General features: G+C 41.9%; 1 protein-coding gene across 8 annotated transcripts in view; it reads left to right on the top strand.

The window, feature by feature from the left end:
- The window catches only part of ADNP (activity dependent neuroprotector homeobox), a 30,850-nt gene extending 6,234 nt beyond the window's left edge, over positions 1-24,616 (top strand). For 6 of the 8 annotated variants that reach the window (XM_018058030.1, XM_018058034.1, XM_018058032.1 and 3 more), the window contains 3 exons: positions 14,070-14,182; positions 15,958-16,050; positions 19,131-24,616. In XM_018058030.1, coding sequence (XP_017913519.1) covers positions 14,075-14,182; positions 15,958-16,050; positions 19,131-22,238 — 3,309 coding nt within the window. In that variant the 5' untranslated portion in view covers positions 14,070-14,074 and the 3' untranslated portion in view covers positions 22,239-24,616. Of the gene's footprint in view, positions 1-5,358; positions 6,384-9,243; positions 9,491-14,069; positions 14,183-15,957; positions 16,051-19,130 lie in introns of those variants that run through there. The other 2 variants (XM_018058035.1, XM_018058036.1) reach the window with 2 other exon arrangements.

The following is a 24,616-nucleotide window of genomic DNA, read 5'->3' as shown; positions in this document are numbered from 1 at the left end:
AGAAATAGCAACTGTGTAGGGTTTGAAGTTGCCTGTATAAGGATCTAAACAGGAACTGTGTTTATAGTCTACTGCTTTTCCCAGTGTTTTGTTTTAGGGCAGTCTTGTTCCTTCTCTCCTCTGAGCAGTAATTTTTGCTTAGACAGATAATTGCTGGCTTTTGCCCTTCTGCCTTTTCTGTCTTTTTCTGAGCCCTCTATGCTCCCATTTAAGAGCTTATGGAAACTTGAGCTTCCCTTGGAAATGTGTAAGGCTTTCCTTTTCTGGTGGGAGCTGGCAGCAATTGAGGACCTGTATGAGTGGCCTCTTGAAACCTAATGTATCTGAAGAAACCTCTATCTAGTGGAAATGTGGTGGGATTTATTAAAATTTTACATCTTGCACTTTTTAAGTCAGCAATTAAGAATTCTTGCTCTGGTGAAGAAGACGAAGTGAGACTCGGTGTGTTTAAATGCAGGGAGTGCTTAAGAACCCTGGTTTGAGATCAGGAAAATAAAGCTTTTGTGGAAAGTGTAAGGATTGAGTCAAGTGGCAAAACCTGCTGTAAGAATAATGCTTTTGCTAAGCCATGACTGTAGGAGACAGTTTAGAAAAACGTGAGAAGGTAATTCAAGAAAATTATGTATTTCGTTATTCAAGAATAGTAAGAAAAACATTTCCAATTACTCTGGGAAAATTATTTTGACTAGTTTTGATACAGCATGGAAAACTTGCTAAGGAATTGAAAGCAGCTCACTTTCTCTCTCAGGCTGTTGAGATGTGCTTCTGGAATGCTCATAGAGGGCACGTCTGGGCGTCCTCGTAGGCCTGCCTGTGAATTCATTTGGCTTCCCTCTGTCGCATCTTTGAGACCTGGTTGTCCATTGACACAAGCCATTCCGGGGCTGTGGCGTTCCGTGCAGGCGGCGTAGTGCAGGAGTCGCTTGCCACGGGGTGTCCCCGCCTTGCTGGGGCGCCTATTAAAATGGAGGAAATGTGGCAATGGCCTCTCATCTCACACCCTCTCTGAAGCTAGATTGGGATGTAAGACATGTTCTTGATGATTTTCTCTAGGGCTCTTGTCTGAAATCTGAATACTCAAAAGTGGCAGTTTCTAGTTGTAGGCACTAGTCTTTTTGCCTGAAAGCCTTTTAAAAGGAGTAACACAAATTTTATAAGTCCGCATGTATTTTATAAGCAAATTCCAGATCGCGCCTTTGTGTTCCTAAGTCACCTAGGTTTATTCTGGGCACTCACGGATACTCTACTGCATAACTGTTGTAAGCGCCACAGAACTTGGGAGGCTAATATGCTGGCCCTGACATAGATGGCTCGCAGTGGCGTGTAAGCACACTATTCTGTGTGAGCATGAAGCACTGGAACGCAGTCAGGAGCGTGTGTGGCAGCCATGTCTGATTCTCAGTGATGACAATGGTCTGCGCTTTCTAAAAGACTGTATCCTGGTATGAACTCGTAATTTGCAAAGTTATTGTTATAGCTCCTGATCTAGTTCAAGGTAATAACTTCTGTAAGCATTAATTGGCTTCGTCTTACTTGCTGCTTCTGACATTTGAACAGTGGAATGGTGTTATACTGGTTATGGCCTAGGAAACAGACCTCCAGAGGTTAAGTAACATTTTCAGAGTCACAAACCTAGTAAGCCACAAAGCAGGGATTTAAACAGATCTCTAGATCTGTCGACCTCTAGAGCTGTGTTTTTCACTACGTTGTGCCATCTCTTCTAGCAGGGCAAAATTTTACTGTACCGTGTCGCCCTACTTATTACAGGAGTTTAAAGGTATGAAGGGGAGAGATTTTTTACACGTGGCTGGAAGGAAGCTGAGTTTTTGTCCATAAAACCAATATAGTCTTACTGGAAAACATAAATATTTATGTCGGCTGTAGTTTTATGCTTCAGCTTTTTACCTCTTGCCCTTGTGCTATCGCTTCTGTATTTCGTTATCTTACACCTAAGGCTTTGGCTGTTTGCAGACTGTCCAGATTGAGCAGGCAGGTCTCAGAAGCTCAGCAGAGCAGCCATGCAGTGATGCAGGTTTTTCTCTGAACACAGTGGCCACAGTGCAGCAGTTCCTTCCACCCTCGCCTGACCACCCCTGCCGAGAATGAGCCGTCCCTCTTACAGAGCCTCAGAACGTTAATCTGTGATGCGTCTGAATACATTTCTTCTTTCCATATACGTGTGTGTGCGCATATAGGGAGTCACCTCTGTAAGCCCTTTGTAGACAGGGACTGTTCGTTCATTCTGCGCTTTCTGAGGCATGCCGTGTGCCAGCCACTGACTAGCATGTTGAAACTTTGTAATGACAGTGTGACTGTAATTTTGGTGACTGACAATGTGGTGAACTAGGTTGTTTATTTCCCATTAGATTCTTGGTTTAATACTGATGAACCACACCAACATTAAAGAAAACAATACTTGTTTAAGCTGTTAAATTTTTCAGCATTCTGTTACCTTTGGAAAGGCTTCCTGTTTTGTTTTTCCTAGGGCCTCTCCTTTTGTCCAGTTCTATCCTGTAACTGTTTGAAAGAAACTTAAGGTGATTTGAAAGTTTAATACATGAAAATTATGTGAAAATTTCTGTGCTTTTGCTACCTGCTGTAGAATCATTTCAATTTTTTGCAAAATTAAAATATAATTGAACTTCTCATTAAAGTAACCCTAACTGGGTTAAACTGTTAGTTAAGGCAGAGTGAATTTTACAATCTTGGACAAAAGTGATATAGTCCTTTGTTCCTGGCCTCTTGGAGTGAAGCAGTTTTGTCAGGAAAGTGAACTCTCTACTAAGGTTTTTCTTTTTAAGTACTTAGCAGTTTGGAGGCCATTCATGTATTACCAGAGAAGTGCTCGTTTAATATAGTCCAAAATGGTCTAGAAATTTGTAAAGGCCTTCAGAGTTCTTTTATTACATCCAGGACTTGCTCTAAAGGATTTATCCTGTTCAAAGGAAGCTTTAAACAGTCTTAATAGATACTTAATAACAGCCTCATCTGCTTCTGTGTTGACTACTGTTTGTCTTGTAATTTCTCATAATTACCTTTTTTTTTTTTTACTTGATTTGTGGTAAAATCTACATGACATAAAATTTATGCATCACGTTAACGAGGGGGTCGCAAAGAGTCGACTGACGACTGAGCTGAACTGAACTGAACCATCCACTTTGAAGCGTACAGTTCTGTGCCGTTAAGTACACTCAGAAAGATTATTGCGCGGCCATTACCACCATCCATCTCCAGAACTTTTTTCATCTTGCAGAGTGCAAACTCTGTCTCCGTTAAACAGTAAATCCTCCTTCTCCCCTCCCTGCCAGTCCTTGGCAGCCACCCTTCTACTTTCTATCTCTGTGAATTTAACTACTGTTAGTGTCTCAAGTGAGTGGAATCGTATAATATTTGTCTTTTATGACAGGTTTATTTTGCTTAGCATAATATCTTTGAGGCTTTTCCATGTTTCCAGTAGCTACTTTTTAAAAAATAAAAAGTGAAATTAATAGTTTTCAATCTAGCATATCCAAAGTATTGTCTTTTCAACATGCAGTCTATTTTTGGAAGGTTATTTATGAGATACTTTGCATTTTTTTCATATTAAGCATTGGAAATCTCAAATATATTTTATGCTTAAAAGCAAATCTAGATGGGTAAAGAAGATACATTAATTGCCCAAAAGTGCATGGAAAGCTGCTCAACATCACTAATCTTTAGGGAAAAGCAAATTTAAATTATGATGAAAGTAATAACCTCACACCCATTAAGATGCTTACTGTCAAAAAGAGAAAAACAGATGTTGGTGAGGAGGTGAAGAAATTGGAACCTGTATACTTGGGAGTGTAAGTGGCAGAGCCACAGGGTTACCATGAGATGTAGCAACACACACGTGTGTCTGAGAGAGCTGCTTGTACACCCATGTTCCTGGCAGTGTTATTCACAGTAGCTGAAAGAGAGCAAATGTCCATCAACAAGTGAATGGATAAATGTGATGCATACATAGCATGAAATGTTATTCAGCATGAAATGTTATTCAGCCTGAAAGAGAAGGAAAATCTGACATGATGCTACAGCTGGGTAAACCTTACAGGCATTTATGCTAAGTAGAATAAGTAGTCACAAAAGGACAGGTATTTATGATTCCACTTCTGTGAAGTGCCTCAAGTGGTCAGCAGCATAGAGGCCACCCGCGTGGTGGTTGCCATGTGCGTGTGGTAGGGGAGAGGTGGAGTGTTGCTGCTGGATGCAGACGTTTCGGAGTTTCGGTTCTGCGAGGTGAAGGGGTTGTGGGGAGGGATGGTGGTGATGGTAGCATGGCAGAAGCTTAAGGCATCTCAGCTCAGCTCAGACTAGCCTCATTTCAAGTGCATGGGAGCCATGTGTGGCTAGTATCTGCCATATTGGAACACATAATTCTTAAAAATCAATTTAGAAAATTTTCAAGCAATATGGGTTTTCTTGCTGTGTGAGTAAATACTGAATAAAATACATTGATTCCCTTTTTTGTGTTTTGATTTTTTTTTTTTAAGAAAAATTATGCATGCGTAAAATCTGGAAGGATAAGTATACCCCAGTATTTACTGTTGTCTTGTCTTTGGGTAAAATCATTTGTGTTCGTCGTCTTATCTGCGTTTTGTAATCTTATTCTAGGCCTGTTAACAACTTAAAATACTTTTTCACGTTTCATACAGCTCACCCATTTAAAGTATATGATTCAGTGTTTTCTAGTATATTCAGAGTTGTGCTGCTATCACCACAATTAATTTTAAAATATTTTCTTCACCCCACGAAGAACCTAGTTAGTACCCTTTAGCAGGCACCCTCTATTCCCTCCCTGCCCCCACAACTCCTCCAACCTTAGGCAACTTTAATCTCCTGTCTCTGAGATTTGCCTTTTTTAGATACTTCATATAAGTGGAATTATACAGTAAGTGGCCTTTTGTGACTTTTCATTTGGCATGGTATTTTCAAGGTTCATCATGTTGAGCATATATCAATATTTCCCTCCTTTTTATGGCTAAATCATATCCCATTGTATCAATATTACCACATTTTACTTAACCATTTATCAGTTGATGGAGATTTGGGTTGATTTTCCTTCTTGGATATTACGAATAATGCGGAGAACGTGCACGTGCAAGTTTTTGCCTGGGCATGTGTTTTCATTTCTCAGTTGCCTTTGTAACAGTAACGAAGAGGATTTGCCAGGGGAGAGGAACCTGAGCTTTAGAGGCAGTTGAGAGCAGACTAGTCCCCTCACCCCCCACCCCCCACCCCCCAGCCCTTGCCCTTAGAGAAAGAAAAAAGATGGCCAAAGCCTCTGCCTGTTCTCGGCAGTTCTCAGAGCACTCTGTGAGTGTGGTAATGGTTAACTGGTTCATTATAGGGGAGACCTAGAATACACATCTGGCTTTTTAAAAGCTATTGTTTTATTTAAGGATTCTAAGATTGTGGTTCTCATTTTGCAAGATGCTGCCATTACAACTTGGATAGAAAGCTGTCTCTCAGATGTGACCATCTAGTAACTGTCGGCATCCGTAGTGATGTTTAAAGCGCTTTAGGGCAAGTGGTCTCAGTCAGAACTGAGTTCCTGGCTCACTTCTTTGGAGGTAATGGGACCCTCTGATCTGAGATGTATGTGTGCATTCTTAATTATCTCTGTTTGAGCTGGTTTGACTGAATTATTTATGGTTATTTCAACCTTGGGTATTAAAGTCTTGACACTTTCAGATGTGTGTATATCATATGCATTGTTTACTTTTAATTAATGTCAATGATCAGAGCTTCATCTGCATGGATAATAGGAAGAACACTGCACCCTAGGTCTGGAGATGACCTTGAGACCCAGCTCTGTGAGTGACACGCTCATTGCCCTTAAGCCAGTTGCTTCTCAGTTGCTCCTCTAAAACAAGAAGAGTTTAAATTAAGTTTAGATTAAGTAAAACCCTAGATCCTTTTCAGTGATTCAAAGTGCTGCATTTTCATAATTGATTTTAGTTGATACTGTGATTTGAAATCTGAATCTTAATCTTTTGTCCTTCTTAAGGCCTGTATGTCCATGCCCCTTCAATGAGACGGTGCCTGAGCATAGTTGATAGTTATTTCTTTTCTAACCAGACATGTATTCAGAATAGAGTATCTTTTTCTCATCAGCTAAACCAGCTAATGCTGAGAAAGATGGCACCTGATGCCAAAATAAAAAAGGTTGTTTGTAGTCGTGTGTGTGAAGTGGGTGCAACCAATACGAATGCACCCTTCAGCAGCATTAGTTTCAAAATCATACTGAGAACTAAAGAAGCATCGTCCCGCTTGGCCTGATCATGTCACCCCTGAAGTACCCATGTTTTAACAGGGCACCAGAGATTGGCCAGCTGGAGCCCGTTTGCTGGAGACTGGCTGAGGTGAGGAGGGAAGGGGCTGTGAAAAGCACCGAGCGTGGCGAGCTTGGAGAGGGGCCTCCTGGGAGGGGGAGCAGGGAGGGCCTGGACACCTGGAAAGGCTGTTGGGCAGCTGAGTGTTTAGACTTTCGCAGCTGAACTGAGAGTCGTGGGCTTCTTCCATGGCGTTGTCAAGTAAACTTGTGAACAGAACTGTCCTGTGCGGGACAAGCTGCCTGGTGTGGGGTTTGTGCTTCAGTCACACTAAGCAGTCAGGCAGACAGTCTCTTAAGGCAGAGCTGTTTGTGGAAGAGAGTCATACATCGTTTATAGAGAGGGAACAAAGGTATCCCTGTGATAAAACATTTCTGTACAGGATGCTGTATCTAGAGAACACAGGCATTTTGCCTTGCATAAATACGAAAGAAATAGTTATGAAAACTTAATTATAAGGGATTTAATAACTGATTTGGTTAAAAACTTGAAAATCTTTTTTTAATTGGGTTTCTTTTGTTATCGAACTGACAGAAGAAAAATTAGTTACATTTCCTATTTGCTTCTTGTCTTTATTAACAGTGTTCCAATATGATTATCCTGAGCAACGTAGTTGATGTTCAGTATTTAAATTTACCTTTAGTGCAAGTGTGTCTTCATTGGCGAAGCAGTTTCTTTTTCTCATCCCTCTGGGCTTGCACGTTCCTCAGCGCTGCTGAACGTTCCCTGGTGAGAAGGAAACTGAACTCCCTGTATGCTGCAGGCTCATCCACTAACCCAGAGTAGCATTCTGTTCCTGGACAGTCAGTTACTTGTTCTGTGGTATTTGGGATTGAGGAAGAGAGGAAAAGGAGGACACCCAGTTGCCTTTCATGTGAAGAGCCTGTGGCATCTGGAAGGTCTTTCGCCCGCAGTTATAGGAAATTGAAAGATAAGCTGCTTCTGTTCGGGTCTGTGTTTTAGGAAAAGATTGAGTGGGGTGATTGCTTCCAGACTGGATGTAGGCTCTACGCTCCCGATGTGTTCACTCATCAGAAGGTTGTTCTAGAAAGGCTTTACAACGTTCATTTTCTTAAAATACAAATATATAAATCTTTTTACATCTGGCTTAATACAAATGTAGGGCTAGTGACATCCTGAAAAGCATGTAAGGCGTCTGTGTTCACCACTTGGGATCCCAGAATAGTCAGGAAAGATAAATACTTAATTGGTTATAAAAAGAAAATGTTTCATAGTGACCACACTTTTACTCAGTGAGTGGTATTTTACAGTATTAAATATGTTGCTGAGGGGTGACAGAAGTATGGGAATGAAGTTTCCCTTCTGCCTGAGTACTTTCTACCTTAACGGGTCCAAAATGTTTCCACAAGGACATCACACACAGTTTTTTTAAGTGCCATTATGAGTAGCAGTGGAGTAACTGATGCTTTAATTCTCTTCCTGTGACTCTTCAAATGCCTACGCCTCTTAGAAAATAGCATAACTTAATATTTTTAGTTAGATCAGTGGTTTAAAGAAATTTCAAAGACTGACTTAAAAACCCCAGTGTGGGTTATGTAAATACTTGCACCAACATTAAGTGGAATATTGTTTTAAGTATTTAGGATCTGAATTTCTTACATATTAACTTGGGTTGATGATGTACCAGAACTGAAATTGTTTATACTGTAGTATATTTAAATGTAGTACGTATTTGAATGTCTTCCTGATTTTTTTTATTAACTTAGAATATATTGCTGCCTTTTTTTTTTTTTTCCCTTCACTAGTAATGGCATCATTTCTGGCCTTTGATTCTCCCCTACTCCCTACCAAAAAGATGTTTCCAGAGAGGTGGTTTTTTTGGTTTGTTTTTGTTTTTAATAGCTTTAATGTAGAAATGTTTAAAAAACAGAAGAGTATAAATGGTGTCCTAATTCTTAAGCTTACTGTGGGCTTCCTATAACCATATTCTGATAAGACTAATTTTATTCAGGGGAGATTTTCAGCAAACTATTGGAATTCTGCTCTAGCCATCAGGTTTAATGCTTTGGGTGACCTTGGCATAAATTTGCATATTGAGCTTTAGTTTAGACAAGTGACTATTTCAGAGAGAGACTTGGAGATGGAGAACTTTTCCTTCTTCCTCTTTCCATCAACCTGAGCCCCTCTCTCCACTTTTTATCCTTTTCATATTTCAACTAAGATTTCTTTAAAAACAAGGATTTCATCTCTTTAAGGTCAGGTGGGGGCAGTGGAAACCACTGGTTTAGACTAAGCAACTTACGTTCAGGTTTTACCAAAAACCTGGTCTGGTCTGCCTCTCAATACAGTGTTAGAAATGTGTTTTTCCATGAAAATTGTAGATTTTCATTCGCTGGTATAAGGACGCAGTGGTTGTCATTCTAGTATATGTTCAGATTTCACTTCCCACGCGTTACAAAGTCTGAGAGTTACGCCTGCAGGTGCTGGAAACCAGGACACACTACTGTGTTTACTTCTGTGTTTTCTGGCCTGTTAAATTAGCACCATGTATTTTATTAGCAACTTGAAACGTGTAAGAATGCATATAAAAATATGAAGAATCTGTATACTGGAAAATGCTGTTCTAGATCCACACTTCCAGTTATTTAAAATATAATCTGTAGAAGTTTGATTTGGAGGGTGGTTTTTTTTTTTCTTCCTGACTTGATTATGTATACCTAGTCAAAGGTTTGGAGAAGGCAATGGCACCCCACTCCAGGATTCTTGCCTGGCAAATCCCATGGACTGAAGAGCCTAGTAGGCTGCAGTCCATGGGGTCACTAAGAGTCAGACACGACTGAGCGACTTCACTTTCACTTTTCACTTTCATGCACTGGAGAAGGAAATGGCAACCCACTCCAGTGTTCTTGCCTGGAGAATCCCAGGGACGGGGGAACCTGATGGGCTGCCGTCGATGGGATCGCACAGAGTCGGACACGACTGAAGTGACTTAGCAGCAGCATCAGTCAAAGGTTTAACATTGGGTTTCATGGGGGTTCTTTTTGTTGTTTTGTTTTTACTTTGATGGTGCAATTATAAATGCTTTTCTCCTAAAAACAGGGACTAAATGATGCTGTCCTTGATATGGTGTCTTTGCTGAGGGACTACAGTTTACAGACAAGCCCTGTTGACTGTTGGTACGTTAGGTCCTGCACATCTTGCCTTCAGCCTCCTGAACTATCGCTGTCGTCTGTTGGGCTCCTCTCTGTTCTTGGCCCAGATGAGCCTGAGTGCAGCCCCTGACAAGGTTTAAGCCTCCTGGCCAAGCTCGTTTCTGAAACGATGATTATTGTGTTTGTCAGTTAATGACCTCTTTGCCTAAAAAAAGTTCACAGTCATTGATGTATCATGATCCTTCTGTCAAGATTTGGCCTGTAGATATTTCCTCGTGAGGCAGGCTCTTTCTGCTTTTATGTACCTCTTTGTAGTTGGTATAAAGGAGTATTTTTGCTTTTGAGATAAGAGGTTCATGCATTTGATCAGTCTTATGTATAGTTAAAATTCATATGGTTTTAAATCATCTGTACCCTATGGCCGCAGATCTCGTATTTTCATTTCAATCATCTGACTCTTGCTTTCTGAGGAAGGAATTACTTTCTGAGTGGGAATTTGGCCGGGATTATTAGTAAAACTTTAGTGTTTTGGCCCTAATCAGTAGGTGTGGGTATATTTTGCAGAGATTGATAAGAAGGAATATGGCTAAAATATTCAATAGTGAATTTAAATCGTTCTCCAAAATTGAAGATTTAAGTGTAGTTCATCAGATGGCGTATGCTTAACCAAAATTAACTTCAGTTAATAAAACACTTAGAAATGTTAACTCCATTATTAATGAGTTTGAGCTTTGCCCAAAATCTTTTAGAATTTACAAAGTGTTTTACTCTTCCCATAAAGTGTTTTTATTTTTAATTAATGAAACTAGGGGCCAATGCCTCTTTCAGAATAATTGCATCTTCCTGACAAATCCCTATTCTTTCTACTACTCCCAATTCATAAATGTAATTATTCTGCTTAAAATTCCCAATCTTCCCTCTTCCTTGCTCACTTCCTCTTCTGTTTCCCACTACCAAAACTTTTGGCTGCAAGCATCATGAACCAAAACTTAAGCAAAAGTGATCATGTGCTTGTACTTGTTTATGAACAGTTTGGGGGAGGAATGGTGAAATCAAGAGGGCTGTCTTTCGGGCACAGCTGGATTGAGGATCTCACAGCAGCAGCAGCAGGAGAGTTTTCTGTTCTGTGCTTTTCTCATGCTCACTGTTAGCCCTGTTTGGGGCACATGTCAAAGTCTGTACTTAATCATCTGCAGAGAGAGAACACTAATTGGTTAACCAGAGTCCTATACTGTCTGCGCTGATGGTTCCAAGAGGAAGCTGGGCAGAGAGGGGGAGCGAGTGTCTCCTTTACTCCAGTGACCCAGTGCCTGCTGTATACCCGAGAAGCGATGGGCTGTTGAAGGGGAAGAACTGTATCCTGTTCAGCTCTCTATATTTAGCACATGGATAAAGTGCTCCAAAAATGATTGATGAACAGATGAACAGTGGTTTCATTCTATTAAATTGGATGTTTTCCCCTTTTTTATGCTGTGAGCCCAGAAGTGTACGGTTTGGCTAAAGGAAGCTTTCCTTGGTGTTCGGGTAGTGGTGCTGACCTGGTGAAAGCGGCCGTCCTGATAGCCAGGGAGGCGCATGAGAATGGTTAGCCACCTGGGGCAGATGTGGGGAGCACGCCCATCCCTCGGCACTCCTTTCAGTGCCCGCCTCTAGACAGCTCGATGCTATCGTAAGACGCCTTCCTCCCTAAGAGCAATGATGGTGGATGTTTGAAGCTCTATTCAGAAGTGAGGAGCACCCCTTAACCTCAGGCAGTCAGCTGCCTGTTGACTCTGCCCTTCTCCCTTCCCAGTTCAGCACAGAATAAATAGGAGGGTGTGGCCCTTTGATTCCGTTTCTGATTCAAAAGGCTTTTAAGGGGTGAAGAAGAGGCCAGTGTCTTTTAAATGTTTTTAAACAAGAATCAAATAGATAACATCAATGAACCCCAAAGGAAGCTGTTGATTTGAAGTTGTTTCTTAACAGCAAGCAGTGAGCTGGGAAAAACATAAAAAGCATAGGGCCCTTGAGTTCTTTTTCTAATCACCCGTAATAATTCTAACATTAGCTGATAGACGTTGTTGGAGACTTTGGTTCAGGGAATCTTTGGCTTGTTGTCGGCATAGAAAAACTGAAGAAGTATACACAGGAAATGGAGGCTAGGAGTAGGAGGGAGCCTTCTTTACTCATTATAATTCTATACCACGTACCTGCTTTATATCTGAGAAAAGTGTTTTATTCAGTAAGTGAAAAGCTAGAGGAAGTTTTCATTGTTTTTGAGGATGCTAACACATATGAATGTGTTATTCTAGCTCCAGATGGACAAAATTTTGGAGATGGTCTCTGTGAAGAATACCTTCATCCAGGGAAAGGGGCAGATGATAGAATTCCCAAGATGATCAAAAATGTCAGAAATCTGCTTATGAAGACAGTTAGAATCTTAACCTAGAATATTTTTCATCTTTCAATGGAAACTTTAACTTGGATTCCTCCTAGCTAATTGTAGAATAACCATTTTCTGTACAGCATTTTCCAGTAAGCAGTGTCACTATTTATAAGACTGTTTAATTCAACTCAAGTAAACTGAAGAAATTTATGGCTGAAATAATCATCTTTTATATGTAAGATTTTATAGCTAAGCTCCCTTATGAGCATATTGTAACTTTTTCACAACTGTAGGTAGATAACATTGGGTGCCATGAAGCAGTGAGGTATGCCTCACTTGGAAGTCTTAAAACAACTTTGTGAGCTGTTGTGGGGCGGGCGCTTAGAACACGGGTGTTCTCCATAGGAAATGGGATTTTCTTTTACCCTGAGCTTCACTTTGACTCCCCAGGATGTTTTCTGTATGTGGTGACATTTCCAAATCTTTCTGTATTTGTTTTAGTAAGATGTTGAGCTGCTTTTCCAGGAGGCAGGGAAAACCAGAAAGGGCTGTCTTTGGGTCACATCTCTGCTCTGAAGTGGAATGGGATTAACATGGAAGTTCCAAAAGAATGGGATTTGGGCCCATGGAGCGTTGATGAAATGAATGGAGAAGCAAGACGTCTCTCCTCGGAGCTCACTGGGCTGCTCGGTCTCTTCAGAATCAGCCCAGAGCACCTCCTCGGCTTCCGAAACACTTCTCTGTCAGGTGGTTCTCTCTGATGGCCTAGTTTGTGAGAACCTAGTTTTTTTTCTTTTTAATCAGTTTATTAAACAACAGATTTTTTGAATCATAAAGATGGTTCAAAATAATTTAGCAGTAAAATTTCCATAAGGGCTAGTGAATCTGGCCTTCAATGCACATCAGTTTGCACCAGAACTGACTTCTCAGTCTGTTGGCTAAACACTGGGCAGGGTGAGACGGCAGCCTGTGTGCAGAGGACACCATGGTCATGCTTTGTGACCAACTAGGGGTCCATCTTGAGGGTGTTTGTCTCTGGGAACTGCATGCTGCTTTTGGCCTCAGGTATACTAAGTTCTGGTAAAATATATCCAGATTTAGGATTTCTGGAAGTTGCTGGGGGTTTTGGTAAGATTCATCCCCCCTCCCCATTTTTCATAGTTAATATTGATTTTTAGAATAGTAAGTGCAGTAACTTATCTTACCACAGTTGAATTAGTTTACTTTGTGATTGTGGTTTACAAATGGTAGTGGTATTACAGAGTGACAGCCTTTATTAATTAGAAAGCCAGATTTGCATGTACTGAATTTTAAATCCTGATGTATCGGCTTTTGTTTCTGCCTGGTTTTGGTCCTTAGAGCTACTTTATAGCCTGTAAATTTTACTTAGATTATTAAGTCGATGATAAATTTTTACCCTGCTGTGTAGGGAACATTCATGGTCACTTTGCAAGCCATACAAATTATCAGTTGCCCAAGTTTTATTTTATTTTCTTAACCATTGTTTTTAAGGAACTTGGAAAAGTGGATCTAAATTTCTGCTTTAATGTATTGGGTCATTTAAATAATATTTCAGTTCCCTCATACATACAGAAATGTTTCCTTTCTCAAAGGCTCCCCTGATTCTGTCAGTTACCGTTTGCTCTGACACCTGGTGCTGGCTTTCCCCCATCTCCGCACTGACTCCACGGCACGACAGAGTGCCTTTGTCCAGGAGTGGTGCTGACTGCGGGGCGGGATACACCGCCATCTGTGTCTAGTTTGGGTAGAGTGCAAAAACTCCCAATCCCATCACAATCTGCAGTTTAGTTCCCAGACAACACAAACTTACTTTCTCTGGCACTCAAGATGATGTAATGATGCTGAAATGGTGGACATTTTTCTGTTTTCAGAGGTTCAACATCACAAGGAGAAAAACATTCACATTTGATTTTAAAGTAATCGGTTGGGATATCCTAATTCTCAACTTTAAATAAGTTCATCCCAAACTAGTTTTTTAAAGGTCTGATCAGAACTGTGCTGCCCTGGATTCATGTCATCTACAACATAAAATGTCCTGTTAGGGGTAGAGAGGTCAGGGAGTGCTTCCTTTAAGGGTTTAGAACATAGTGGATAAGGGTTTCTACTCACCTTTTTTTGTCATACTGGGCCAGGGTTTGTGATCCTACCATCAGTGGAATTAGTAAATATTGCAAGTTGCTCCTGTTTTGACTTGACTTAAATTTTTTTTTCCAATAGAAACTATGTTCCAACTTCCTGTCAACAATCTTGGCAGTTTAAGAAAAGCCCGGAAAACTGTGAAAAAAATACTTAGTGACATTGGGTTGGAATACTGTAAAGAACACATAGAAGTAAGTAGCATGTCATTTTTTAATTTTCACACGACTCAGCTTCTGCTCCATTACTTTGTGTCAGTGGCCAGGATCGTTAATTTTTAGGTGCGATTCTGAAATTTAACTGCAGCATTAGCTTTGCTAGAACTTTCTCAATTAGCCTAACTTGTTCCCTTCTCCCTGAAGTGGGCTTTTTCATCTTTGCGTCCTGAAGCAAAAGCAGTTACCACTGAGAAAGTGCCACGTCGGACGTTTTCTACTAGGTGCTTTAAAATGGTCTCTAAATTCAAATCCTTAAAAACAGCCCCTAGGGGGATATAGGAATTCTTATCTCAAATACACATATGAAGAACCAGTAAAGGACTAGGTCCACCTCACAGCTGATCATGTGGCAGGTCTGTCTGTGAGACTCCAGAGCCTGTTCTCATTCTGATGTGCCTGAATGTTTTGGTTGACCTTCTGATTGTTGAGGCGTAGTAGTTGGGGTGCTTGTTGTCTCTTTCCTTGGGATTTGAGCGTTTGTTGGCCCTTTTGACCCATCATAGACCATTGTCTTTCCCTCGGTAACAGTTTGGACTTTACAAACTGTGGTTTTCGCCTTTGATTCTGTGAGCTTTCTACCAGCCCTGTGGGATAACCAGTACAGTGGGCTCCTCTTCCAGATCTCGTTACTCTGATCTTGTGGTTAGTGGATCAGAAACCTCTGATTGGAAAGAAATGGTTAAAGCTGTTTTCCCCACTAGCCTTTTAAGTTCCAGCTGGGCCAGGGACTGTAACTACCTTGCCCATCTGTGTCTCCTCAGCACCTAGCACAGTGCTGGGCACGCAACAGGCACTTGGTAAATGTTTGGAAGAAATTGAAAGTAAAAAAGCAATTTCCTTCATGCAACAGTTTCTTTTCCTGGTTCCCTTACCTACTCTAGGGGCATATCATGAAGACCAAAGCGTCTCAGAATTGGATTTCTCTAGCTATGTCATCCCCAGTGTGGAGCTCACTCCACACCCTCTCCAACACCTCAGGTACAGGCAGACCTACCTGATGAAATAGTCCATTCACTCCCCGTGCAGTGGGGTGATCGTCACAAGAATAAACAGTGCAAATATTAGAGGTACTTTCCCTATCCTGCATTTGATTTGTTCATCCCTATTACACCCACTCCGTACTCTGGAATATATTTATGTATACTTGATATTCCACACTGAACTGCGAACCTTTGGGGAACAAGAGGAATTTTCCTATAAGACTTTTAATATTCCTATCTCACGGTTGTGGGGGGGTCACATTTTTACACAAGAGTAATTTAACATGATACCACATGCTTTCTTTGAGTAGTGGTCCTCCTTTTGGGGTTCAGAAATCCTGAGTTTTCCTTCTAGTCCAGTCCCACCCCGCCCCCATCTCCACAGAACATTTTTCTTGCAGAGAACCGGAATACCACATTTGTAGTACTGAGTGAATGTTGCTGTCTTACACTCTGTTCCAGTATTACAGCTGATGAGTTACCAGCTCTTAATGGTATTAATACATGGCTTAATTTTTTATTTAATTAGAACTCCAGTGGTTTCTTTGGAACCTGGTGACCATGACGGGAATGTTTAGTTGACACACAATGTTCACTGTAACATCCATGTGCCCTTTTGTATTTCCTAAGAACCTTACGACTCCTAGTCTCATTCTGGGTGGGGTTGACTTTCCTGTTCATCTCCCCGACCCTAGTAAGAGATAGGATTTATATGTCAAGGTGGGCTAGAATTAATACCATGTTTTTGAAACTTCTTTCACTATTTTCTAGGACTTTAAACAGTTTGAACCTAATGACTTTTATTTGAAAAACACTACATGGGAGGATGTAGGACTATGGGACCCTTCGCTTACAAAAAACCAGGTAAGTGGCACAGGAGACTTGCCCCCAAAGCAGCATTTTCCCTTTTCAGTTCTAGGCCTTCCATAGTGTAACATTATTTGTAGACAGCCTAATGTGGAAAGTGTTAAAAATTTATTATCTCATATTTTCCTAAGAGAGAAAAATAGGAAGAACTTTGGTCTAGTTTTTTTCATTGTCCTGAAACTAAATGTAAGAGGAATAGGAAAGTTTGTTACTTAAGAGTTGTGATCCCCAACGTATACCAGAATTCCCCTCTCCTCTAACCCTGTCAAAAGTATTCTGGTTCTTCTGATTCTGAAATGTTCCTTCAGTTTTCTGTGTTGCAGTGCTTGTCTTTTCTATAAAGGGGAAGTCAGGACTCTTTCTTCCATTTAGGTTTTCCTGCTCGTCTGTATCGTCACCCACCCTCTGTGGGGTAGTATGAGTCGGCACTCGGGCTGTGGGACAGGTGGCTCTGTAGTATGGTAGCGGTGGGCAGCTTAACTGTTACTGATTGGAATTAAAAATGGTATTGGGTAATCAAAGGCACCAGCAGGGCCAACAAATAACAATAGGTGATGTTATAACAAAAAATAGAGGGCCATGGGTAATATATCTTTTCCCACAGGGAGAAGTGATTATCAATTCAAACTGTATCATTATTTCAGTGGTGATTGTAATTCTGGATTATTTATCTGTTCATCTGTTGGAACATACTTGGCAGGGAGTCAGTACTTTTAACCTCCACCTCAGAAATGTGATGTCATCTGGTTCTTTTCTAAGTAATAACCCAGGAAAGGGTATCAACCAGCAGCCTTAAAATAGGAAAGCCTTCCAGCAGGACGCATCACTTAGTTAATTCAGTTTTGCCAAAACTAAAGAAGGAAAAGCACAGTACTTCATTTTGGTTGTAGCCAGTGTCTGAAACAAGGTAGATTTTTTATAAGGAAAAAGCGATCACCTCTCACCGAACTTGTTTCCCCTATTATGAAAGGACCAACTGCACAGATGTTAATGAACTGTTTCTATAAGTTGCTCTTTGATACTGGTAAGTTGTGCAGTGCTTGTTTTATTGGCTTTTTAATATCCTGCATTCCCCACATTCTGTAGGAATTTTTACTTAATTTCTTAATTTGAATCAGAGTGGCTGTCACTTCATTACTTCTTTTGAAGCTGCTCTTGGTTGAGAAGAAGGAACAGCGTGGCTTACAGAAGAAAGCTGACTTTTCAGATCAGTGGGGTTTTTGATCTCAGTGAAATCCGAATACTACACTCTACTTAGATCAGAGGGGGGAAATGTTTGAGATTTTTGAAAATGTGCCCTTTTTTTTACAAAAATTTTTCCGTGATGGAAAGGATCAAAGGTATGTCTTTATATTGTATTGCCTAGAACACTCTGGGGCCTGAGTTCTAGTGTTTAGTGAGTCTGAAACCTTCAGCAACTTAGCAGCTGTACTTACAGAGTGATTGTAGTGATTTCACCTAGCTTATTCTTTGTCGTTTCTAACTATAAAATGTTTATCTTGAAGCCATTTGTCTTTGGGTTTCTCTAAACCAGTGAGCAAATGTGGCTGAATGTGACTGTTCTTTTCTAAAAACACTGAGGGAAAATTCTGAATGGAGTTTCTATTTGTGGCACCAAAATAAGTGTGTATTGGTTTACAACAGCTTTCTCATTTGGGTTTATATTAGGTTGGTACAAAAGTAATTGCGGTTCTTGTATTGTTGAAATTTACCTTTGCTGTTGGAATACACTAAATAAATGTAGTTATGTTATACATTTTAATGCTCATCTCACTTCATGTTTTTTTGTGAATGACTTATTACTTGCTGTTTATATCTATTTTAGACTATGGAAAAGATGTTAGACAAAAAGCAAATTCAAGTGATTTTCTTACTCGTGTTCAGAATGGGTTGCAAAGCAGCGGAATCAACTGGCAGCACAGAGCGCTTGGCCCGGGAGCTGCTAACGCGCGTGCGCGGCTGGCGGTTCAGGAAGCTTCGTGAGAGACGAGAGCCTCAGGGGAGTAGTGGTTACTCATCGGGAATTGACAACCACCGGGTGAGAGCCATCATCGAAGCTGATCTTCTTACTCCATGAGAAGTTGCCAAAAAGCTGAACATTGCCCATTCTACAGTTGTTCGGCATTTGAAGCAAATTGGAAAAGTGAAAAAACTCGATAAGTGGGTGTCTCCTGATAAGCTAACCGAAAATCAAAAAGTCGTTTTGAAGTGTCTTCCCTTATTCTGTGCAACAATGAACTGTTTCTCTATCGGATTGTGACGTGCAACAAGAAGCGGATTTTACATGACAAACAGTGACAAACCAGTCCAGTCGGTGGTTGGACTGAGAGGAAGCTCCACAGCACTTCCCAAAGCCTTGCTGGCACCGAAGAAAGAACGTAGTCACAGTCTGGTGGTCTGCTGCCTGTCTGATCCACTATAGCTTTCTGAATCCCGACGAAACAATTACAGCCAAGAAGTACGCTCAGCAAATCGATTGAGACGCACCGAAAACTCCCTCCTGCAGCCGGCGCTGGTCAGCAGAACGGCCCCGTTCTCGTGCACAGCATCACCGTCGCATGTGGCACAGCGGCACTCAGAGGCTGCACACGCCGGGAGCTCCGCCTCCTGCAGTGTCCACCTGGACTCTTGCCAGCCAACTGCCGCTTCTTCAAGCATCTTGACAGCTTTTTGCAGGGAAAACACTTCCACAACCAGCAGGAGGCAGAAAATGCTTTCCAAGAGTTTGTTGAATCCTGAAGCACAGCTTTTACCACGCTGCAGGAATAAACAAACTTACTTTTCAGTGGCAAAAATGTGTTGGTTGTCGTGGTTCCTATTTTGATTTATAAAAATGTGTTTGTGCCTACTTAGAATGATTTAAAATGGAGTCCAAAACCGCAATTACCTTTGTACCAACCTAATGTTTTATAAATTATGCATTTTGCAAAAGGAAGTTTTACTCAGATCAATGAATTACAGTTTCAGTTCTAAAAATAGCATTGTCTCTTCAAGACTATCTTGGGGAAAAGAAATCTAGAACCTGTTAATGCTTATCTGAAGTGGCATTCTGATTCCAGTTTTTGTCTTTTCTTTAGGACTATCGGACAAAACCTTTTTGCTGCAGCGCTTGCCCATTTTCTTCAAAATTTTTCTCTGCCTACAAAAGTCATTTCCGGAATGTCCATAGTGAAGACTTTGAAAATAGGATTCTTCTTAATTGCCCCTACTGTACGTTCAATGCAGACAAAAAGACTTTGGAAACACACATTAAAATATTTCATGCTCCAAACGCCAGCGCACCAAGTAGCAGCCTCAGCACTTTCAAAGATAAAAGCAAAAGTGATGGCCTTAAACCTAAGCAGGCTGACAGTGTAGAGCAAGCTGTTTATTACTGTAAGAAGTGCACTTACCGAGATCCTCTTTATGAAATAGTTAGGAAGCACATTTACAGGGAACATTTTCAGCATGTGGCAGCACCTTACATAGCAAAGGCAGGAGAAAAATCACTCAATGGTGCAGTCCCCTTAGGCGCAAATGCCCGGGAGGAAAGCAGTATTCACTGTAAGCGCTGCCTTTTCATGCCGAAGTCTTACGAAGCTCTGGTCCAGCACGTCATCGAGGACCACGAGCGCATAGGCTACCAGGTCACTGCCATGATCGGCCACACGAATGTGGTGGTGCCCCGGTCCAAGCCCCTGATGCTGATTGCTCCCAAGCCTCAAGAGAAGAAGGGCATGGGGCTCCAATCGAGAATTGGTTCCCTTGCTTCTGGAAACGTACGGTCTTTGCCATCACAGCAGATGGTGAACAGACTCTCAATACCAAAGCCTAACTTAAATTCCACAGGTGTCAACATGATGTCCAATGTCCACCTACAGCAGAACAACTATGGAGTCAAATCTGTAGGCCAGGGTTATGGCGTTGGTCAGTCAATGAGACTGGGGCTGGGTGGCAATGCACCGGTCTCCATCCCTCAGCAGTCTCAGTCTGTGAAGCAGTTACTTCCAAGTGGAAATGGAAGATCTTACGGTCTTGGGTCAGAGCAGAGGACCCAGGCACCAGCAAGATACTCACTGCAGTCTCCGAATGCCCCACCTCTCTCTTCAGGCCAGTTAAAGTCTCCATCCCTCTCCCAGTCACAGGCATCCAGAGTATTAGGTCAGTCCAGCTCCAAGCCAACTGCAGCTGCCACTGGCCCTCCACCACCCAATACTTCCTCAACCCAGAAGTGGAAAATATGTACAATCTGTAATGAGCTTTTTCCTGAAAATGTATATAGCGTGCACTTCGAAAAAGAACATAAAGCTGAGAAAGTCCCAGCAGTAGCCAACTACATTATGAAAATACACAATTTCACTAGCAAATGCCTTTACTGTAATCGCTATTTGCCCACAGACACTCTGCTCAACCATATGCTAATTCATGGTCTGTCGTGTCCGTATTGCCGGTCAACCTTCAATGACGTGGAAAAGATGGCGGCTCACATGCGGATGGTTCACGTGGACGAAGAGATGGGACCTAAAACAGATTCCACTCTGAGTTTTGATTTGACATTGCAGCAGGGTAGTCACACTAACATCCATCTCCTTGTAACCACGTATAACCTGAGGGATGCTCCTGCTGAGTCTGTTGCTTACCATGCCCAAAATAACCCACCCATCCCTCCAAAGCCACAGCCAAAAGTGCAGGAAAAGGCAGATATTCCTGTTAAAAGCTCACCTCAAGCTGCAGTGCCCTATAAGAAAGATGTTGGGAAAACCCTTTGCCCTCTTTGCTTTTCAATCCTGAAAGGACCCATATCCGACGCACTTGCACATCACTTACGAGAGCGGCACCAGGTGATTCAGACAGTCCATCCGGTGGAGAAGAAACTCACCTACAAGTGCATCCACTGCCTCGGCGTGTACACCAGCAACATGACCGCCTCGACCATCACCCTGCACCTGGTCCACTGCAGGGGCGTGGGCAAGGCCCAGAACGGCCAGGACAAGACAAATGCACCTTCGCGGCTGAACCAGTCCCCCGGCCTGGCACCTGTGAAGCGCACTTACGAGCAAATGGAGTTCCCCTTGCTGAAGAAGCGAAAGTTAGATGAAGACAGCGATTCACCCGGCTTCTTTGAAGAGAAGCCTGAGGAGCCTGTTGTTTTAGCTTTAGACCCCAAGGGTCATGAAGATGATTCCTATGAAGCCAGGAAAAGCTTCCTAACAAAATATTTCAACAAACAACCTTATCCCACCAGGAGAGAAATTGAGAAGCTGGCGGCAAGCTTATGGTTGTGGAAGAGTGACATTGCTTCCCATTTTAGTAACAAGAGGAAGAAGTGTGTCAGAGACTGTGAAAAGTACAAGCCTGGTGTATTACTGGGCTTCAACATGAAAGAGTTGAACAAAGTTAAGCATGAGATGGATTTTGATGCTGAGTGGCTATTTGAAAATCATGATGAGAAGGATTCCAGAGTCAATGCTAGTAAAACAGCAGACAAAAAGCTCAATCTTGGGAAGGAAGATGACAGTTCCTCAGACAGTTTTGAAAATTTGGAGGAAGAATCCAATGGGAGTGATAGCCCTTTTGACCCTGTTTTTGAAGTTGAGCCTAAAATCCCTAATGATAACCCAGAGGAACACATACCGAAGGTAATTTCTGAAGATGCTTTAGAAACTGAGAAGCTAGACCAAAAAGAGGAGGATGGTTCAAAATATGAAACTATTCATTTGACTGAGGAGCCAACCAAACTAATGCATGATGCCTCTGATAGTGAGGTTGACCAAGATGATGTTGTTGAGTGGAAAGATGGTGCTTCTCCATCTGAGAGCGGCCCCGGTTCCCAACAGGTGTCAGACTTTGAGGACAACACGTGTGAGATGAAAACAGGAACCTGGTCCGATGAGTCTTCCCAGAGTGAAGACGCGAGGAGCAGTAAGCCAGCTGCCAAAAAAAAGGCTTCCGTGCAAGGTGACAGAGAGCAGTTGAAGTGGAAGAATAGTTCCTATGGAAAAGTTGAAGGGTTTTGGTCCAAGGACCAGTCACAGTGGAAGAATGCAACTGAAAATGATGAGCGCTTATCCAACCCACAGATTGAGTGGCAGAACAGCACAATTGACAGTGAGGATGGGGAGCAGTTTGACAACATGACTGATGGGGTGGCTGACCCGATGCACGGCAGCTTGACGGGGGTTAAACTGAGCAGCCAGCAGGCTTAAGGGCCGGCTTCTCTGGCATTGGTGGCAAATGCTGCAGCCTGGAACTCTGTTCTGTCAGTTATGACTGCAAAGCTGTGTTCTAACTGGTACTGCCTTCTGAGTGTGGGGTCATCAGGCGGTGGGGACATGTGGCCACTCCAGTCCCAGTGGCTATTTCTAAGTCTGTGACACATGATCGGCTGGTCTTGCTTTAGAACGCTCTGTGACAGACACAGTAACTAAATGTGAAAAACCAATAAGCTGGTGGCTCATGAACGCACACGAGAAAAAGCAGAGGTTTGTCTTACCTGCCTTCTCAACATTTCTTTCCCTCTGTAAAGCAGTGTCTGGTTGGATGTCCTTGAGAAGCGTTCTCCTGATTAAAATGGTAGTGTAGGGCCAGCACACAAGCTGCCAGTCCAATGTGTACAGTGGACTTTGGGGAAATCAATTTTTTTCATGTATTCATTCTGAATAGTTGAAATGTATATTTGTACAGTCTTTTAGACCTATTCAAGTGATGCTTACGATATTGTTATTGTGTAGCCATCATAGATGCGTTTCTTTTTTTAGTGTTGCCCTTGCTGTGTAATAAGCGCTGTATCTAGTTGACCTAGCAAAAGCCTGAAACTGCGCTAGTGTGGACTTCGGGACAGACTTAGTTTTTGCACATAACCTTGTACAATCTCGCGACAGAGGCCAGCCACATAAGATATATATCTGGACTCTTCTTGTATTATAGAATTTTTCTTGTTCTGAATATCCTTGACATTACAGCTGACAAAAACAAAAACTGGTATTTCAGATGTTTTCTGAAATCTTTTAAGCTAAAAATCACATGCAAGAATTGACTTTGCAGCTACTAATTTTGACACCTTTTAGATCTGTATGAAAGTGTGTTGTGTTGAAGCAGCAGGCCAATGAGTGCTGCGTTTTGGATATTTAGTTTTTATCTTTAGTTAAACACCACCCTGGTGTATTCATTTATACCATCTAATATATGACACACTGTTGTAGTATGTATAATTTTGTGATCTTTATTTCCCTTTGTATTCATTTTAAGCATCTAAATAAATTGCTGTATTGTGCTTAATGTAAATACTTACTTGCTTTATTACGCCTTCCAGTCCTGTGTGTCCATTACATCTTGTACCCGTTGATGCCGTGGCTTCCTCAGCAGAGATGGCGGCACGGCCACTGAGGAGACTTGTGGAAGACCAAGGATGGCATCAAGAAGGCTTTCTCTCAAGGCTCTTGTTACAAATTCTTTGATTCGGTTTGGCCTTTGTCTGTTACCTTTTTAATCACTAAAATAAACATCCTTGAATTTTTTCAGTTCCCCTGTTGTTAAGGATCAGAACCTGCTTGGATATGTAAATGTCTCAGTTATAAAGGATGTAAAGATAAATAAGCATTGATTTGCAAGCAGAATCTTAATACCCTGGTGTTCTTTCTTCTAAGTGAAGTCCATATTAGTTTTCACCTTATAATGGGAACAGTTGTACTAACCAGGCAACTACTGTGCTTTTATTTTAACTCTGGACCATCTTGCTACTATTAAGAGAGGCTCTGGAGAGCACATGTCCTGGGGCTCTCGAGACGCAGGAGCCGGTAGGGTGCGAGTGACCCCGCACCAAAGGGCAGGGAGGAGGTGGCAGAGGTGGCCCCAGGGTGTTTGGAGGTGTGGCGGGATGGGTGCTCTTAGTCAATGCGGAGGCTGGTCAGTCACCTTTCAGGGACATTGGCCTAAGGAGTTCTGAAGTGGGCTAGTTTCCATGATTTCTAAGACTCCAGAAAGTTGAGCTTAACGCTTTTGTTACCTGAGGGCAAAAGTTTGACCAGCCTCCCCCTAAAATGTAAAGTCGTGCCTCAGAACAATACAGGAGAAAGCACAAGAATGGACTAGAACCTTCAGGGTGTTCGGGGCTGACACGGAGCTTTTTTTTTTTTTTTTTTTTTTTTTTGGAGCTATTTTAAATCTGTCGCACAGATAGATTATAGATTCTGTGGACATCCAAGATGCTACAGATTACCTAATCAGAAAAGGTGGCATTGAGAACATGTCTTACCTGAGGATAGTAATACCAGCTGCATTTAAGCCATCTCACATTTGCTTTGAAATTACTCTGCCTAATACGAAGAATTTAGCCTGGTCTTGTGAGTCCTACGTGAAGTACTAGTGAGACTCGTGCAGTGTAGGAGGTGAGGGTGGGGAGGTGCGCTCTGGGCTGGACATTTGAGCAGAGAGAGATGAGTACGCTTCCTTGCTACGGTGGTGTGAGTGGGCCTTGTCAGCATGGGGAAGAGTTTAGCCACCTAAGGACTGGAAATAAAGATTCCCCAGTAAGAACTGTTGGAGAAGTCCTGAAAGTGTCTCAATAAAAGCCATTTTAAAACAA

The sequence above is a fragment of the Capra hircus genome, chromosome 13 (assembly GCF_001704415.2).
Source record: "Capra hircus breed San Clemente chromosome 13, ASM170441v1, whole genome shotgun sequence".
Lineage (NCBI taxonomy): Eukaryota > Metazoa > Chordata > Mammalia > Artiodactyla > Bovidae > Capra > Capra hircus.
Note: the sequence above shows the minus strand (reverse complement) of the source record. Positions and strands in the feature narration are given on the sequence as shown.